The sequence below is a fragment of the Struthio camelus genome, chromosome 3, assembly GCF_040807025.1.
Source record: "Struthio camelus isolate bStrCam1 chromosome 3, bStrCam1.hap1, whole genome shotgun sequence".
In the NCBI taxonomy this organism is placed as follows: Eukaryota; Metazoa; Chordata; class Aves; order Struthioniformes; family Struthionidae; genus Struthio; species Struthio camelus.
Window position 1 is genome coordinate 109,232,665 of NC_090944.1, and position 19,780 is coordinate 109,252,444.

At 40.9% G+C, this 19,780-nt stretch overlaps 1 protein-coding gene across 1 annotated transcript in view; it reads right to left on the bottom strand.

Moving 5' to 3' along the window:
* Positions 1 to 9,751, bottom strand: part of PRKCE (protein kinase C epsilon) — a 305,131-nt gene extending 295,380 nt beyond the window's left edge. The window contains exon 1 of the mRNA XM_009676282.2: positions 8,674 to 9,751. Within this exon, the coding sequence (XP_009674577.1) occupies positions 8,674 to 9,021 (348 nt within the window). The 5' untranslated portion in view covers positions 9,022 to 9,751. The remainder of the gene's footprint in view (positions 1 to 8,673) is intronic.
* Positions 9,752 to 19,780: the final 10,029 nt, after the last annotated feature.

Here is a 19,780-nt window from a genome sequence, read left to right on the forward strand (position 1 = left end):
TATACTTGCAATAGCTCTCTATAAAGATCTATAGCAGGACATTTTTTTCATGTAGTTGGCTAATGTTACCAACAACAAATCTCATGCAATCCTGCAACAGTTACCCCATTATTTCTTGACCATCCTGGAGCCAGAACAGATCCAGAAAGATGGAGAACTTGTAGCATGAAGACAGAATGGATAATAAAGAGGAAAATGAAATAAAACTAGGAAGGAGAAAATACTCTTGTCTTGCAGGTTTTTATTCTACAAAACAAAGCAATGCAATTCCATCCAATGCATTTCTTCATCACCTTTGCAGAATATGCATCAATCTTCCCTTCATGTCTCCACTACCATTCCATCAGTGTCATTGCTACCACTTCACTATTTATCTAAAGACGCTTATATATATTACCATTTGAAAAAGCCATGTATTTTTGAATCACATTAAGATGGCCAAGGTACCAAACAATGAAAAGTACTGCACAATGCATAAGAACCCTGGTCCCCCATGATAAGAGAGAGGATAGATACATATTTATACTGTAAAGTACTGAAAAGTACTAAGATTGAAACACACTTTAAACATTAAGTTTGCCTACTCTTCATTTAAGATATAGAGATTCAGTAGGGGCTCCCTGATCAAACAATGCAGGCGTGAAATTATTTGGTAACATCTAGCCATTATTTATGCCTTTTTGTTCCCGCCTGTGCTGAAATTGCCCAGCAGGACACCAGAAACAACTAAATGATTCTGCTGTCTGTAACAATTAAATCAGCTCAACTTAGCTAATACAAGTCAGAAATGGCTGCCTGCAAGCCTCTGATGGAATTGAAATTTGCCTTTTTTAACTCTAAAAGCAACGGTCTTTCTTTATTTCTGTTCTTCAACGACTCAAGCCCTACAAAATTCCATAATCTCTTAGAATTACTTAGCATTGCTCTGACACTGCTTCCAATAAAATGAGTGTTAAAACTCCTGTTAGATTTAATGGGAATATGCCAATACCACTAGGTTTTTTAGCTGTGCTATTCTGAAATATGTGAGATTTTGGCTTCTATCACTCCTTTTAAATCACTGCAGTGATAATTTAAGATTTTAACTCTGAGAGCTATGTAAGTTCGAGGACACTCAGAAATCAACTCTACCAGCAATTCAAGCCACTAACTGACTAATGATCAGAGCAGATACAACTCTGTAGACATTCGTAAACATGTATTTGCATTTCACTTCACTAAAATATAATGCAAGGTATATAACCGTCCTTAAAGAAGTTACCCAATCTCTAGAATTATTTATCAGTTCTATAGCTGCATTTTCGTATTAATATTGCTGAATATACTTTTAAAATCTTCTGGTGACTGCCTGTCAAATAGGAAAGCAGTTGCTTACAGGTACAAAGTTAAAACATTTTGCCAGCCTTCTTTAATGGCCCCTTTGCCCCCAAACTGTGAAACCCCTATAACTGCTACAGTTTGCAAGTCTCAAACGGCCAAATGAAGTAACCCCATTCTTGAGATCTTACTCAGTCTCACTCCTTGCAAGAGACAAAAGGGTTTGTTTGTTTTCCCCCAGAACTGGCAGCTTTCCAAATTATCTTTGGACTTCTGATCTTACTCCATATCCAGATATTTCCAGCCCTACCTTTCCAAGCGGATGGAGGAAAATTCTCTTTTCAATCCTCTCTGACCACAAATTTCCCATTACATGCATACCTTGCCCTTTCCAAAACCTCTCTTACCATGAACTGGAAGGAACAGATGTCTTTCTTTGTCTTTAAGTCTAATAATTGGGGTGAGGGAAACAGGATTAAAAAAGTACTAGATAAGGCAGTACTGAATTCAACCAGCCAATTCCAAGCAGAAAGGCTCTCACCTCTGACTTTTATGAATTACATTCACGCTCTCCCTTCAAATTTTGAAAACATAATAGAAGTTCAATTCAATGGACATTTAGTTAGGGAGTGGAAACTAATCACACTTAGAGGCCAAATCCTATGAATCCAACTCAAATTCTCATTTCAGCTGTATTTAAAGAATTCTGGATGGGGAGGGCAGAGACATAGTTTTTGATGGCCGAGGAAAGCAGAAACTCGGCTTGCACATGCAAGATTTGCAGTAGAATAATAAATCAGAAAGAGTAAAATGAAAGTAAAGGATGTTGTTAAACATTATTTATTGTCAGTTTTCCCTTGGAGCACAGGCCCCAGCTCAGGAAAGAATTTAAACACATGCCTACATGAAATCCAGTGAACCCAGCGAACTCAGTGAGATCAGCGGTTTATTCACAACCAAGAAGTTCTGCACAGTATCTATGCAACTGCTTGAGTTGGAATAAGGATATGCGCTGTCTAAAAACTGGCTGCAGGAGAACATATATAGGAATTGTTTTCATCAGATTTGGACATTTCTTAAAGTGCAGCTTGGAAATAATACCTACAAATTGGACTCTGTACTAGTAGATTTATTCTACAAATACTTCTCCAGAGTTCAGTGGAATTGCTTTTACTATATGGAACTCAGCATCAGCATTGGTATTAGCAATAACAAGATGAAATTTTGATCAGTCATGGGATCAAGCCCTGACCTACAAATATTTGGCAATCAGTGAAACACACATTCTGCCACACACTTGTCATGCCCCAAGCAGATTTTTTTCATGTCTGAAGCTCTGAAAGCTACACACTGAGCAAAGCAGGCAAAAAAAAAAAAAAAAAAACAGGTCAGTGGGCAACGTAAAGCCATCAACTAGTCAATTTGCCTATGCCAGCCCATCCCTATCTCCTACTTGTGTAGCTTTCTGCTCGTGCCAAAACAGCAGCTGGAGTACGTGGGGCAGCAGCAACCACTCATAATCCTCGTCCAGGTTTTTCTCCATGCCTCATCTCTTCCTTTCCCCACTTTGCCCTTTCCCTCTCCCCACAGCAGCAACTGCAGATGCAGCTTTTTCCCTCTCTATTCCCTCCTAGCAGGCTGGGAGGCACGGCAGGAGCTGTTAGCAGAGAGCATTTCTAGCAGGGAGCAGGAGCAGAATTATGCAGCTGCACAAAGGGATTGATGCGAGATGGTGGGAGAGCTGCGTGGGGATGGTACCACATCCGCAGCAGAGTGGGAAAAGAGGAGGCACAGGAGAGAGACAATCTGGCGGAGAAGCCAGGGAAACCCCTACCTATACACGGCCCTCTCCAAAATCTCCCATGTCCTCTTCACAACCCCCTCATCCTCACAATTATTCTGAGTCCCTGTGAAACTCTGCTGATCCCTGTTAACTCGCTCCTTCTCATCCCCCAAACCTGACAGACCTTGCTCAGTGATGGTCTTGTAATGCAGAAATCTATCAAAAAGGAGAACGATTTCCCTTTCGTTTCAACAATATTTTTCTGATAACAATGCTTTTCAGCAGCTCACGAACTGCAGTTTAGATGAGATGTAAAGGTTTCACAAGCAAAATCCTAGGCCTTTCAACGCCTTCAGCGCAGATAAGTTCAGCCAGTAGATGAAAATAAAAATGTAAATACGCTCCAGCCACACTCTACTAGCCTACCGCTAACATTCAATGGTGTCTGGAACAAGTAGAGGTTAACATGCAGAGTGACCTGCACTAAAATGATTACAACTACACTCCCTGTCCACCAGCTAAAACAGATCACCTGCTGCCTGAAATAAGCTGTCATTTCAGCAACAGAAAAGGCAAAAGATTATTAAAAAAAAAAAAAAACAAACAGAAAAATTCAGATAAGCACCATTTCATTCAGATTAGAGGAGCTGGAAGGACATAGTTTTACTTCTTAAGTAAATGGACAGCTCACTGGGGGAGGACTCACAGAAGAGTTTTAATCATGCCCCTGCTATTGCCTTCTAGGTGACTTCAGACAAATCACTGCGCCCACTTCTCAATTCCTCAAAGACAAAAAGCAATACTGACCTCCTGCTAAAGTGCCTTCCGATTTTCTAATGTATGACATACTTGCTACTGTTATTTCTGTACCTTTCTATATCTTTTCCTTCTGTCAAACATCTCTCCTAAGAGAGGTCGGCCCCATGAAATTCAGACCTTCATCACTTAAGCGCCTAACTCTATGGACTACAACTGAAAGTAGTCAGTCTTTCTGATACAAAAATTTCATCAGCGCGCTATAAGCATGACACAAAAATATGTAACTCAGTAAAAGAGGGTACCTTTCTCATATTCCATTCCCCACAACTGGTCATCAACCTGTTACTGCAATATTACATGAATTCATAATAAACTTGCTGTATGCAACGATGGCACATTTGCATGTGTGACTAACTTCACACTGATAAAAATGGAAATAGAAAAGAATGCTTTTAAAAGTATACTGTTTTAAATTTAGATCTTAAGAATCAGCACTGAAGAAGAAAAGTAATATGGAAGATATTTAGGACCAGCAAAGAAAAGCTCAATGAAATTTATATTTTAATTCTTTCCTGACAGTGCTAGGGATTTTTTTAAGACAGCAGAAAATTAACCTTGTTTCGTGAACCTAAATATAGCTGTAAAATATTTTCAGTGGAAATACAGGCTTTTCTTGCTAAATGTTGTGACTTGCTGACTAACTTAGTGAGTTCTGCTACTCAGCCCGCAAAAAGATTTCTTAGGATGACTCAATAGGTCTTCTTGTCAGGCCTAACGGCAAAGACCCTTAGATTGAGTCTTTGGCATAGGTCCAATTACACTGATTGCATCTACTGTCAACTCTGGGAAGTGGACTTGAACTCAGAATCCATGCTACCAACCATCAATATGTAAATATACATCACTCTAATTCACAAAGGTATAACCACAAGGCTAAATATTAAAGGATTTTTCCCTCCTGAGTTAAATTTTCCCAAATAAAATGTAGCCATTTTACTAACTCACCTGCAACATTTATGTATGTTACATGTAGGAAAACTAGAGAAAGACGCACGTACTTCGTTATTACATGAATCATCTAACAGAAAAAAATAGCTAAAGATTTCATGTTAAATTACCAGGTTTTTTTTTTTCAATCAGTCCGAATTGTCAGGTTACTTATTGTTCTGTATTTCATATTTTTCAGAATGAAAGTTTACCAACAGCCTCTTGAATGTTCTTTGCATAGTTCTGTATAACATTTTATTCAGTTATAGAAAAGCCTGTAATGTCGTCAAATCAAAGCTCTCTTTAAAACTGCAGTGTAGTCATTACTAAATAAAATCTGCAAAACTGACACTTTAACTGTGCTACGTCTGTATCGATGCACCACTGGAAAAGCAGCCATCTTTTTAATTGTCACTAAACCATCTTAGAAATATTTTCATATTGATTTTTTTAATTGTATATATTTTCTTTAAAAGCTTCCATCTAGTAAAATCTGAATCACTGTGTTACGTCACAGCTTTGAAATTTATTTACATATATTTGCGGATTATACATATCATAAGGTTGAAAAATCATTTTTGTAACTGCTGAATACTCTGTAGGTAATAGGAACCAGTGTTTTGCATATTTATCTTATTCTTTCTAATACAATAGTTGCTATCATGATTTCAAGCTTTGTACTTGTTTATCATTAGTGTTTCCACTGTAACCATGGCATCTGTATATAGCACAGGCTTAACATGAGAAAAATATCCAATATTTTCCTAAAAAACTCATCTCCTAGAATAAATACAGGGATTAGCACAATGACAAAAAAAAAAAACAATTAAAGTAGGTGAGCCAGTTAGAGAGAGAAATAGTTTCTTTTAGGGTAAAAAACCAAAACATTATTTCTTTGTCTGTACTTTTTGCATTTCAGACTTCTGACAGCAATCTGGAAATGTATTACAGGATAAGCAGTATAACCTTGAGCCTAGTGCAAATATTATAAAACAAATATTGAAAATTTCCTCATCAAAATACTTGCAGTGTTATATAAGACCAAATGCATAAAAGCTATTAATATATTGACAAGAGCTGTTTTCAGCATACGAGCGTTTTGTCAAATGTAATTAATTAATGACAGTTCAATCCTGGAAGAAGTGTTGCATCATTCTGAAGGTAAAGAGGGGCAGCAATTCAATTACACTGAATACAGTCAACAAGTATATGGTACCCAGTTGCAACTTTCAGGACTCCTTAAAGACAAACCTTGAGAACAGCATAAAAACATTTTATAGTCTCCGAGAGTGCTTCTTAGATTGCATTTATTTGACATCTCAGGCAGTGAGGAAGAATGGACTCCTGTGATTGCTGCTTTTAATTTGCTTGTTATACAGTCGGGAAAGAGTACTAAAAAAATACCTGCCTTAAATGCCAAGGAATGCAGAAAAGGAGTTTCTCCTATTAAACAGAAGAAACTGACTGCAATGTACCAGTAGATCTTAGCATAATGTTGGTTTAGGCCACATGCATTTCCTTTGTAGTGTGAAACCCATTTGACCACTCGACTTCATGGATGATTTCTTTTCTCTAGGTTTTAATATAGATTCCAGACACTGATGAAGCAATCAGTAAATGTATCTATTTCACTATAGACTCTATAGAGATGTTATGGCCACAGGCTTTATTTTAATTCAGTGAAATCAGATGAAGAAACAGTGTGATACTGTAAAAGCCAGTTCTCTGAAGGTTCCTATCTATTAACAATCCAATAAACACATTCAGTATTACAAATTTTTATAATACATTCAGTAAATTGGAATATTTTGGAAAGGCTAAAGGAGAATCCTGTAAATACCTGACCCCTCAAGTTCCAACGGCAATATAGGGGGGGGTGGAGTACACTGTATACCATATATACAAACACAATCCAAACTATAAGGACTTACAGCATGAAAATGAGAGAAATGGTGCTTCAGAAATTGTATTGTATTGGGCTGACCAATTGTTATGATTCAGTGACATGTCCTCAACTCTCTCACAACAACAGACAACTGTAGTCACTCCCTCGTCTCCTCCTACCCCTCAATGGCTAGACAGTAATGCATCCTGATGCAATAAAACAGAGCATTTATCTAATTCAGGTATTTAGATTCCTCCAGATCATGTTTACATTGGGCCTTAATCTGTTAAATTCCACTAGGTATGTAAGAAGAATGTCTGAATCTTTGAGTTCACTTTAAAAATTAGAGCCAGGATGTACCCTAGCACAACAGCCCCACCAAAATTCAAACTTGGCATCTATAACCTGCAAGGTCCTTCCAGATTTGGCCACAAACTCAGAATGTTTACTATAAACAAACAAACAAAGGATCTATTATTCTTTCACTAAAAATCTATGATGACAACCTTGCCCCATTGGTCTCAGTGCTGAAAAACCCACTGATTTCAGGAGATCCAAGACTTGATTATCATTCAATCCAGGTAAAAGACATCTGCAATACTGCTGCATTTGTCTTTTCCTGATTTTGCTATTTTTTCTCCGCCTATCACCCAATTGTACTATGCAAACTTACTAATGTGTGGCTTTTACAGAGCATCAGAATAATCTAGATCCTAACTGTCATATTGTAACATATGTAGGAGAAACGGTACATATTTTAAAGTTGTAAAGATAAAAGTTTTAACAGTAAAAGTTTTGCAGCTCTTCATCAGCATAAATGGAGAACAATTCTTTCTCGCCTTTCCATCATTCTGCCAACTCTTTATACCACTGCATTAAGTAAAAGAGCCCCAAAGAACACAAGAAACTCAGATCTGTTAACTCTTGCTATTTTCACTTTGGTCCTGCGTTCTTCATCTACTTGCCAAAGAAATACTGCCCTGACTAGGATCCTTGACCTTAATAAATAAATACACAAAAAGATGAGCATGCACATTTCAGATGGCTGGTCAAGCAGGGTACATTTAAAATCAGAAGACAGCTCCTATTGTTTTATCTTATTTAAAGAATACATCATATAACTAACTGTAGAACCGTGAAATGTTCATGTTTCCTAGGTTGGTTTTTTTGGTTTTGGGAGGTTTTTTTTTATGTTAAATCATAGCACTTGAGGATGTCAGACCAAGGATTTTCCAGCTTTTTTGTACTCCGACAGAGGCATGTTAGCATCTGTATCTTTAAGATGCAGTAGAAGAAGCAATGAAGCACGTTGTGTATACAGGCAACAGAATTTGTCTGGTTGGGGCCAAAATCCACCAGGATCCTTTACTTAATGTCAGGCATTTGTAGACACATTGCATTAGGTCTACGCATAAAGGTCTAGATCATCTAGGGGAAGGAGGAGCATCAACGCTGATGCAGTGAGTTTCAAAGTGGTACAAAGCCTCCTAGGTGTCTCATACCAGAGGTCAGATCTGTATTTTTAAGGCTCCTCATGCCAGGCTGCAACATGACCAAGAGCGGTCACGTTGAAATGAAGAACTCACAGTCTAGGTGCTGGATCTGGGTTTTGCAGTAACGTTCTATACGGATGTATTTGACCGGAGTTCTTCAAGAACAGTAAGATAATTAGACTTGTATTTAGGAAATGTAATTTCAGAAGCTGAAGCAGTAATTATACACCTCTGACCTCGACTCAATGTATTTCTCTTTTTTCCCTTGTCTGTAAATCACATGTATTAGATATGCAGTAACCATGACTGTCTCAGTATAACAAAGCATGAAGATAATGAAAAGCCTTCAGAGCCCTTGGCAACCTAGCTGTGCAATACAGATGTTGCATCCAAAGTAATGCCACTGAAAATCATATGTACATATATGTATTTACAGTGCAAACACTCACCCAGTCCTCGAAGTGGCGGCTCCCATTCTGCAGCAAGTCCTCAAACTGTATAGTGCAGTTAGCTACAAAATCATCGTACCCGATGGGGGCATCATGGAAAACAGCCATCTCAATCTTCCTGCCATTACAAACGTCGGTGACAAATTCATCATTCCAAGCAGGACTGTTGGTCTTTTGCTTGGTTGAAGTCTGCCCGATCCTGGAGTCGTCCACATTAAGGGCTATGTAAGGGTCCAGCAAAAAGGTCTGTGGCTTGGGACCCACCGCATGCCTCAGAGACCACGCTGTGGGTTTCAGATTCACCGCCTCGCAGATCTTGATTTTCAGCAAGCCATTGAAAACCACCATGGCTGAATGGGTGCACTTTTCCTGGGATTAAACACTCACACCACACACTCGCACAGAGAGGGAGGGAGGCAGATCTCACCAATAAATAGGAGGGCAGGTCTGAGAGTGAGGGAGCAGGATACAGTGCGGGTCTCTCTTCGCCTTGCTGCTGCTGTTACCTTTGATTATTTAGCCTTTGCTCTTGCGACACCCAGTGAATACATTTATTTTCTTGCCCGTGTTCCTAACGGAAAACAAGGGAGGGGGGCCGCAGGGGAGGGGGAGGCCTCCGTGTTTGCAGAAACCCCCGAATGTAATCAAAATCCGAGCATAATAAATCCTTGGGGTGAGCAAAACACTTCTCCCTTCACCTAGACCATAATCCTGGATCAGTCTTTGCAAAGGAGGCAGAGCAGCGACCCGAGGCTCCTGCACACGCCAGTCCTGTCCGTGTGCAGCACAACAATACACACACACAAACACGCACACACACGCACACATACACACAAATCAGAAACACCGGCCGACCCACCAGTCCTGCCTACTGCACAGCCTCCGCTCAGAAAACATCCACCCGGGGACCTTCCATCCGCGTCGGACCCAGGAGCCTCCCGTCCTGTCCCTCCTCCTCCGCCGCCGCCGAGGCCAAGGACCCAGCGGAGCGACCCCAGCGCATGGGGGGCGACGGCAGCGGAGCGGGCCGCGCGGGTCTCGGCGGGCTCCGGCTGGGCGGCCGCCGCCCTGGCGATGGGCAGAGCCGCCGCCTCCCGCCGGCCGCCCCCCGCCCGCCCCCCGCCCGCCTCCCGCCTCGCCTCCCGGCCGCCGCCGGCCGCCTCCCTCCGCGCCGCGCCGCGCCGCGCCGCGCCGCGCGCAGCACCAGCCCGCCTCCCGGTGCCGCTCCGCCGCCCGACTCTAGTGCAGGAAATGCGCAAAAGACGTCAGTGTGTGTGTGCGTGTGCGTGTGTCTGTGTGTGCGTGTGCCTGTGTATGTGTGTGTGTGTGCGTGTGTGTGTGTGTGTGTGAGGGAGAGAGCGAGCCTCTGTGTGTGTGAGTGCGTGTGCGTGTGTAGAAAGTTTTGCCTGTGGGGGGAGCAATACGGTCAAAGCATGAAAGAGCCACGGCCGAGAGCGAGACGAGAAACCATGTCTGGGGTCGTGACTCCCGCAGGCTCTGCTAGCTCTTTACTGAATATTCATGGAGCGATTTGTTTTCTTCTGCGTTGGTTTTTATGGTTTCTGTCCCCCCCTCCCCTTCCTCCTCCTCACAGGATAAAAGTGGTGAACCAGTGTGGAAAAAACATCCTTGATCGTCTTCCTCCGGAGCTTTAAATAGCATATCAGTTTTATTAAAGTGCTTTATCACTTAAATCCTGCCCCTAGTGAGCACTGCAAACGCGAAGCCCTTCCCCCATCGGCTATAGCACAGCGCTGCCGTTACTACATCAGTTATTTCCACCCTGACGTGGATTATCTCGAGACGTTTCTGGCACTTCAAGCCCCGCAAGCCCACGGGCAAAAAGTATTCGTGCGGCAGCGGGCCGAGGGGCCGAGGAGGATGTCGGAGCCCAACGTAAGCCTTTCTTCCTGCAGGATTTTCCATCCGTCCGTCTTGTTTTGTTTTTCTTCACTTTCTTCTCTGTAACACCACCAGCCCCGGGACCCCTTCGCACGCCCCAGTGCGCGACACATCGCGCCTGACCCGGCGCAAGCCTCGCCGCTTGGGCCCCTTCCCCCGGGGACGGCGGCGGCCCCGCGAGCTGCGCAGCGGACCCCGGCCCGCGCCGCCCGCCGCGGCAGAGACAGCGCTACGTCAGCGGGGGCCGGGCCCGCAGGAAGAGTTTCCCCGCGGTGTGCGAGCGCCGGGAAGCGCCGTGCCCGGCCAAGGGAAGCGGCCTCCCGCGTCCCGGAGCCCGCCCGGCCCGGCCTGGCCCGCCCTGCCCTGCCGAGCCGGCCGCTCTTCCTCCCGCTTCGGGAGGCGGGTGCGGGGCGAGGGCGGCGGGGCGGCAGGAGGCGCCTCCCGAGCGGCTCGCGGCGCGGCCGTCCCGGCGGGCCGCTCCGGCCCCTTCGTGGCGCCGATCACCTGCCCCGGCGGCGGCCTCCCCAGCTCCGCCGCCCCCGGCGCTGCGCTGCCCCCCGGCCGCCTGCGGCCTCCCCTAGGCGCCGAGCGGAGGTGTCTAGGGCGATCGCCGCCGTACTTAAGGCGGCTGAAATAAAAAAACCCTCCGAAAGGGGCTACTTAGTGTTTTATCGACCCTGTCTACCTGCCATGCAGCTCTTCTGTCATTTTCATCACCATGTTACTGAATGCTGTATTAAATAGCCAAGGGACTAGGTACAGTATAGGTTTCTCCTCCCCAGAACAAACGCACATACGCTTAGGCTCTACAGGGCTTCCTTTGGTGAAAATTATCACTGGCTTATTTATTTTTAGCTAGTGCTTTTGCCAGTCTTTTGTGAGAAAGGCCTTTGACAAGATTTGGTAAAGATGTGCATTCACTTAAATACCACGAGGAAGAGAAAAGAGCTGAGGTGCTTTGAAGAGTCACAAAACAGAAAAAGAAGCAACCTGATTGCCTGGATCTAGTCAGGTAAAGATTTAAAAGGTTAGCACGAAATCCTTGGTCTGGATCTTGAATTCCTGAGGGGAGAGCAAAGAGCAGATAATTATGGATTTCTACAGGTAGTGGCTCAGGGGCAGGCATCATGTTTGGAGCTGGTAAAATAGCTCCAGGTTCTGTGCTTCCAGAGTAGTTTCCAGATAGACGATACTGTGCTAATGAAGCCTAAGGGTCATCACAGCGTTCACATTAACGGAAGAAAGCCTTTTTGGTGCCTATTGCTCCTTAAACCACTAGTAAAAGCAAAAGCACAGTAAAATCTCCATGTTCATTATCATTTTGACAGTCCTCAGGTACAATCTTCTGATGCAAAGCTGTGATATGGAGCCAATTACAGGAAATGTCTTCCTCCGCAATTCAGCGTTTCCTAGGCTCACTCTCAGGCAGTTGTGATACATCTACAGTGTTATTTCTGCAAAGCATTGTACTCACAGGCCACATCACAAGTACGGGAATCACCTCCTCCTCTCCCCTCCACCCCTAGTCACAACCTAGCCCATACTAGCCCCATATACTAAGCTACACGGTCTTGATTTTAATGTGTCAGAATTTCTGAATTTCTACGCAACCAAATCTTTCCTCTGGATGTTTTTATGTTTCTGAATTACAGTTAATGTAGAAATATTTTCTATTTCCTTAGATATTAGAAAATTTAAAAGCTGAACGGATACACCATTTGATTTTTTTCTATTTACTTTTTCTGAGACTTTCAACTATACATATATTCTGAATGCCCAAGGTGAGATTTAAATAAACACAGTCTCCATGGTGAGTTTAATGACCTCTGTGAGATCACACCTGCAAATTATAAAAGTCTAAATAAGTAAATATGCAGGCAACCTTTACACAAATAACATATAAAATAGTATAAATAAATCTTATTTTGGGGAAATTACATATATAATCTACGTGGGTAACTGCATACATATGTAGGCCTTGATGTCTGCTTTGACTCATCTGTACTTTCCCACACACTGAAGCAACATAAGGTTTGGTTTCACAATTAATTTTTTGTAAGGAGACTGCTTCCATGAATGAGGGCTAACAAGCTGAGTTAGGATCAGTCAATTCCATCCCTACATTGGTTAGGAAAATATCTGTGCACATACCCTACGCTGCTTTCCTTCATTATACTCATTTAATTTCCTTCATTATGTACATGCTTTTATTCTTTTTTTAATAAACTTCCAGAAAGCACGTCTATGTCAAAACTGAGCTATTAACATTAAGCAGTTATTAATTTACCAAAAGACCCATGAACAATACTCTAAAAATCCAATTATCTCAGATACAATGAACAAACATTCAGATACTTCCTACAAAGCTCATCAACAGAAAAATTGGCCCAGCTGTCTCTAAAATTATTTTTACCTAATAGGCAATAAAGATCATTCTAGCTGTAGGCACTATTTTTAACCTGGAAGATTTTTAAGCATTTAATTGTTTGCATGATTTTATTTTCTATTCTCTTACTGTTCAGAAGGATTTAGTTCTTAAAAAAGTTAAAGAGCAAATGCTATTCCTTCTATTTATCATAGGGGGGTAAAGATAACAAGACATAGGTCATGCCATATTTCTGCTGCAAAAAGGCAAGAGAAAGACTCTGCCTGCACATCTGTATTCTGGTACAAAAACTACAGCAGAGTAGTAAACTACACCCTATAGTAATGGTACTTTTGGTACTCTTCCCAACTTTTAAAAGAACGTGGAGGGCCTAGAATCTGGCTACAGGGTATGCACGCTGAGGACTGGTTAGGGAAATCTATTTACTCCCCAGACTAGCTTCTGCTAGCTAAGTCCTTCTGCTCAGGACTCTTTGCCTGTGAGGCCAAAATACACATAGTTTTGTGTCAGGACTTCTCAAGGTGTATGCTGCTCATCTGTAGGAGTGTGTGCAGATTTGTGATTTGATTTTCTCAATGGTGTTACCTCAGTCCAGACAATTATTTGGCAGACAACTGTACAGTCAGGGTGTTCTGAAAGTTGTAAGGAAGACACTCCCAAAAGATCATAAAAGCACAGTATATTTGCACCTGCATCTATTTGCATTCTTAATTTAGGAACAAGAATACATTAAACTTGTAACGCATAGCAATGGAAACAACGACAAGTAGTCATCGGCAAACAACAGCCTTTCAACATGTGTTTTACTCCTTCAAATCCCTTTCAGTCTCTGCTTGCCCTGTTTCATTTACAGTGGCAGTGAAATGGAAGGAACTAGCAAGCTGCAGGCAGTATTTGTTACCTTGAGTCAGCCCCTGACCTTTTCATGGCCTATGAATCCTAAATAGCTCTGTGGAGAAACAGCTCTATCTGGTGGAGGGAGTGTGTAAGGTCCTTTCAGGACTTCTAATGGGCTTTATTCAATTATTAGAGGCACAACTCCAACAGCTTTTGAGGTGTTCTTGCCCAAGGCTGATGGATAGCCTGATTGGGTTTTCAAGAGTGTTTGTTTGTTTGTTTGTTTGTTTGTTTGTTTGTTTTTACTGTCCAAATGGTCATACAGGTGATCAACAGTAAATAAAGCAGGGGAATATACCTATCTTAGTCTCTTCAAAAGTAATGCCTATGTCAATCTCTAGTGCTTTCCTGAAGAACTACTTAAATCTTTGACAATTGTTGGTATATTTTCAGGTTTTTCCAGGTACATCATCTGAAAGAATGAGAAGGGATTTTGTTTTGCTTTGCTTTTTAGGGGAGCATCATTTCTTAGTTATACTAAAACAGATGCACGAGCAAAAAAGTCAGGCTTGCACGGAAGGAGAGATTTTCTGAAAAACCTCTATGTCAAAAATGAAATAAAAGCCAGATCTCCAGTTATAAACTTTATGAAATTTGAGGAATTTTGGCTCTGAAGCCACATTTCCACAGTAGACATGAATACATTCAAAGCATTGTGTATGTGAAGATGTTCACTAACATGAGTACTTCCACTAAATTCCTTCGAACTTAATGGATCTGCTTATTCAAGACAAATAGTTGACTATTTGTAGGATCAGCCCCTTCCTGGCATAAAATCACTAGAATCAAAGACTGCCAGAGAATGCTAAATATCCTTGAAAGTCAGATTATTATTTAGATACTTAACTTTGGACAGAGTTATGAAATAAGCATCCTCAAGAACATTTTTTCTGTCATGCTGCAGAGGATCTTTTGGGCACACCAGGAGCTAATTATTCTTTTCTAAAGATGAAGAAGCAGCCCACTTTCACTGAGCTTGGTCAAACTGCCAACACCATTCTGACAGCTTCTCTTGTGTCCAGCCAATTTCCTGGTAATTTATTCTCCGCTGCAAAGTATATACCTGAGGAAGTTACTTAAGGCATTCCTAACGTCCTCTGTGAAATGTCTTAGCAAAGGAGATCTTTTCAATGTGTGATTAATGTTCTCCACCTCTCTCTAGTTTAATTATACTTTTGGTACTCTTCCCAACTTCTTTTAAAAGAACATATTAAACTGTGCCTCAGTTTGTTAGCTTTCACTGGGGAGAAAACTTTTCGTCTATATCTGCATTGCAACCGATACAGGTTTGCAGGATCTGCAGCTTTACCTAGTTCTGGCAGACACAGTGACACGGCAACTTCGGAGCAGTATCTACTGGTCAGCTTATGATTTCAGCTATGTACCTGGTCTGCTAGCCAAGACTGAAATCCATGATATCATACCTTCCTAGCAGTTCTTATCTGAGCTAGATAGATTAGAGTGAGCTCAAGCATATCTGTATGTGCTACAAAAACATACTTCCAGTTACAGAACATGCGCTTAGGTCACATCTAGACTACAGAGTTCTGGTTTACATAGTTAGGGTTGTAAAGCAGTATCAGCCCAGACAAACACAGCTGTGCCAGGGACTTTCACCACTATAATTTTTTAATGTTTTGCTTGTGGATGGTGATTTTATTATACTGGTATAAAACGCTCTATCACTGTAGGAGCTCTCTGGTAAAATACAGCCCTATCTCTCTACTGGAAATGTGTCCCAAACATAGAAACAGTCTTAGACTTGGTCTAGTACATGCTGGCAGCATTCACTATGGGCTTGCAGGTCACAAGATTGTTGCTATTCTAGACATGGAGTTGCTGGAGAGACTTGTGCAGAGTCAAACCCAGATCTGTTCTGTACCAATCACATTTAGTTTTCAGCCCTCACTAGAGAATTTAAAACAAGCTTCTTGGGCAGAAAAGCTTGCAGTTTGCTGACATTGCTCTGGACTATAATAAGAGTCTGATTATACTCTGACTCAATGATTAGTTGTGCTTGCCGGGAATAATTTTGGGACAGAGTCATGAGGAACTGCACCACCTTGGAGAGAATTCTGAAGTGCATCATGTTGCAAGAGAGCACCCCCTGCCCTAAATCAGCCTCTCCATTCACACTGGATGAGCCTTGAAAGTAGTGTTTTTCTAAAGGTGCAACTTATTCCCTGCATCAGGACTGGAAAAGGAAAGGAATAGGACCTTACATCTTCCTTTTCCAGCGTTGCTGTCTTGAGCAGTACAAAGAAAAAGCACTATATATGTCGCTTGAGTTAATAAATTTGTATCATAGGAAGAAAATGCAGAGTAAGTAGCAAAGATGAGGCCTTTCCATTCCTTTCTTCTCTGCCAGGTAACCAATTTCAGGCAAGAAGCAAGCACAGTACAGTGCTGAATGCAATTCCTCTTATCACAGGAAAGCTGATCCTCAGGTAGTATCTATTGTCACAGCTTCCATGAGGATGGACACCCAATGCATTTTGGGATTGATTGTCATTTATCCATACTCCTGTTGGCTTTTGCTCCCATTTCTATTTTATTTCTATCACTACAATACTACAGTATTGTTCCTACCGGAAACTCTTCCCCATTTGAGGTGGCCTCCAGGAAACTGAGTTTTCTCTCAGCTTCCTAATACACTACAGAAAGTGCCTACCATAAAACACATGGGAAGATACAGCATATTCCCTCCAGAAGAACAGGTTGCAACTCTGTATGGCCGAATGTTTTGTAAAGTAGACAGAGACAGAGGTTTATATCAATTATGATGTACTTAGTTGTGCAGCCATCCTGTAAAATATTAATGGGTTTGAGTTATTGGTATTGGTGACAGACTGTTACTCTAGTTACAAAAAAGTCATGCAGAAAATGCTCCAATAATTACAATGAGGAAACTTAGCTTTTTAAATGAGATCAGAATCTAGAACAGGTGATCTGCCCTGGAGGCTAAACTTTGTTGCTTCTAGATTGGGCATCTACCTCATAATCAAAGGAAACAGTCATTTAAATAATGTGCTGCGCTAACATTTAGTATCAGTATACCAGAAGAAATTTTAAAAATAAGAGAAGTTCTGAGTCAGAGTAACTTGGTATTTGTGTGCCTAGCCATTACTGACTGTAATAGCTTCCTTAGAGTATTGGCAGGGTATATGCACTTCTATTGAGACATTGCTAGGATTCATCTAACTGTCCCCCAGAAAATTTGCAGTATCTGTCACTGTTACATGTGACACTCCAAGGCAAAGTCATTTCACAGTTGATAAACTGCAGTTGAGTAATAAGCGTGTCCAAGCGCTAGCTATCAGTGTGAGCTTTTGTTACTTTTTGAAGATTTTAAATGATGTACCAGTTCAGTGTCATCAATTATATATAAAAAGACAATGCTTTTCAAAAGTTGGCATTATTGCCACTTTGCAGAGAGGAGGACTAAAAAAGAAAATTAATGAAAGGCTGCATTTTGGAAGTTACTCGGAATTTTCAGTGCTTTAATTTTGGTATATCTGACTTGAGATATCTTAGGTATCTCAAGTGGAGTGTTCTGAGAATTTAGTTCTAATCACTCGCTTAAAATCACATGTGAAATCATGAAAAGAGTCATTAATAAAAGCTGTACCTCATGATATCAGCCTTCCACCAGCCTTTTCCCACAGCAGGGTTCAAGAAATCAAACTTTCTAAACTGAGAAAGTAGTGCAAAAATAAGGAAGTGATTTAAATGATTTAGAGTATTAGCAGTATTGCCACTGAGGACAAGTACGAAATGCAGAGCTTTGTTTTCTGCCTGGCTTCATTAATGAGATATGATGACAGCAAAAGCCCAAAAAGGCTTATGTATGTGCATAATATTATACAAACTGAAATGTCAGAATTCAAGACTCTGCAGTAGACATATTCCTTGCATTTCTTTGGAGAACTGAAACATAATACCTCGCTATGTATGCAACTACAAAATTTTTATTTCTTTAAAGTAGCTGGAGTCCAGCCTCTTTTCCGGGTATATGTGGCAGTTGAAACTTTCTAAGATGTGAACAGTCCTGTAATGGTTATTTCTCTAACATACTTCACATAAGTAAAGGAAGGGAGTCAATGCGAACATACATGGGTGGTATCAAGTGGTGGACAAGTAAGAACATGTCAGGAGACTGTAACTGGACAAAATTTTAAGGTGTGGACAAACAGAATTTCTAAGTCTTTTCCCACATGCTTACGCCTAATGGACCTCTGCTGGCAAGCAAAGAATAGAAAACAGTTGACTGCTAAACAAACATGATTCATGACTTTAGAGTTCACACAAGGAATAAAGACATGAAGGATCAGCTGGCCATAATTACTCCTCCACAGTTTACTTTGCTTTTCTTCTCCCTCTTCATGTTTGTGGGCGTGTTGTGATTTGTCATACTCCATTATTTTTTTGCATTTACGTGCCCACCCTGTATCCACCTCACTATCTGTCCAGCTAAAAGCTTCATCTCTTTTTCTTAATCTTTTCTTTTCTCTTCTGTATTGTAGAAGCTCTGAATGAAATCTACACAAAGAATTTCTTCCTTACACATAATCCCAGTCTCTTCTAATGCAGGATGAGAGGGGTAAAAACTAAAGGATGTGATTCTATGAAGCAGAACACTTCCTGCAAGATAAGGCATGATTCACTCCCATTAAAGTTAGTAGTGAGCTTCTGAGCCTGAGCAAAGCCCTTCGGATTTGAGTATTACTTAATTAGTGATTGTACCTCTATAACCTCACAGCTTTCTGCAAAACATTCGTATGTCCTTAAAGCATCCCTCTTGACTCTCATAACACTTTCATTTTAGAATTTGATAGCTGTTCTATAAAGGCAAAGAAAATTTTTATTTGATTCAATTAGAAAACAGGTTTTCTTCCTTATGGAAAATCAAGGAAAGCAATTTTTTTTTTTAATTTTATCTAAATACATTTCAAAATAAGTCTAAAATTACCTGTTTTTAGCAGGCAACTTCTAAGTGATATCCTTTTTCTCTCTATTACAAATCACAGATATTTCAGGTTTTGGACATATCAAGCATTTAGGGGGAAAAAAGAAGCAATCCTGTAGATTAGAATGTTCAGTTCTGAAACTGTTCTATCTCTCAACTTAAAATAATCTGTACTGGAATTTAAGTTTTCATAAGAAAGGAAAATATTTATTTGTTAAGGAAAGAAATGCTCCACAATAAGTGTGTGAGGGTTGTCTACCTTAATCTAAATCTTACACAGCCATGTGGTGGGTTACTTCTTGTTATCTGAATCTAAACAAACTAATAAGAGGGTGCTTGCATTAATGCTGCTCTTCTAAAGTCAAATAGGTGGTTGATCCAAACAAATCAAATATATGGTTCCTCACTCTTAACAAATCCAAGATAGGAATAGTTGTATGAATGATTATTTCCAGGTAGTCTGAATAGTAATTAAAATGTTCAAATTAGATAAGTTACAATGTTTCTTTAAAAAAGATTAAATATTAATAAAATCATTGTGTATTGTTTTTGTTCTGGACATAACTATCAATATAACTTGATGAAAAGTACGTTTGGATTTAATTATAATGGCATACCATTCTTTTGCAGTGCTATTCACCAAAAATGCTTCCCATTTTTAATATCAATATAAATGAGAGTCCCTCAGGAGCTGCTCAATATGACATGCTATCTGAATGTAGGAAATCTGGTATTCTTCACTCGTCCTTAGTAGAACTGCAAGAAATTCACAGCCTCTAGAGGTCTAGATGTGTGGCTTGAAAAAGCAGCAAAGAGAATATATTAATGTTCCTGCTTTTGAATTATTCTATTACTCTTGTAGGTATCACAGTCCGCACAGGACCTCATTATTCTTCAGAAAATAAGTAATAAAATGTATATATTCATTTGGATCATGTAGTATTCACTGCTTCACT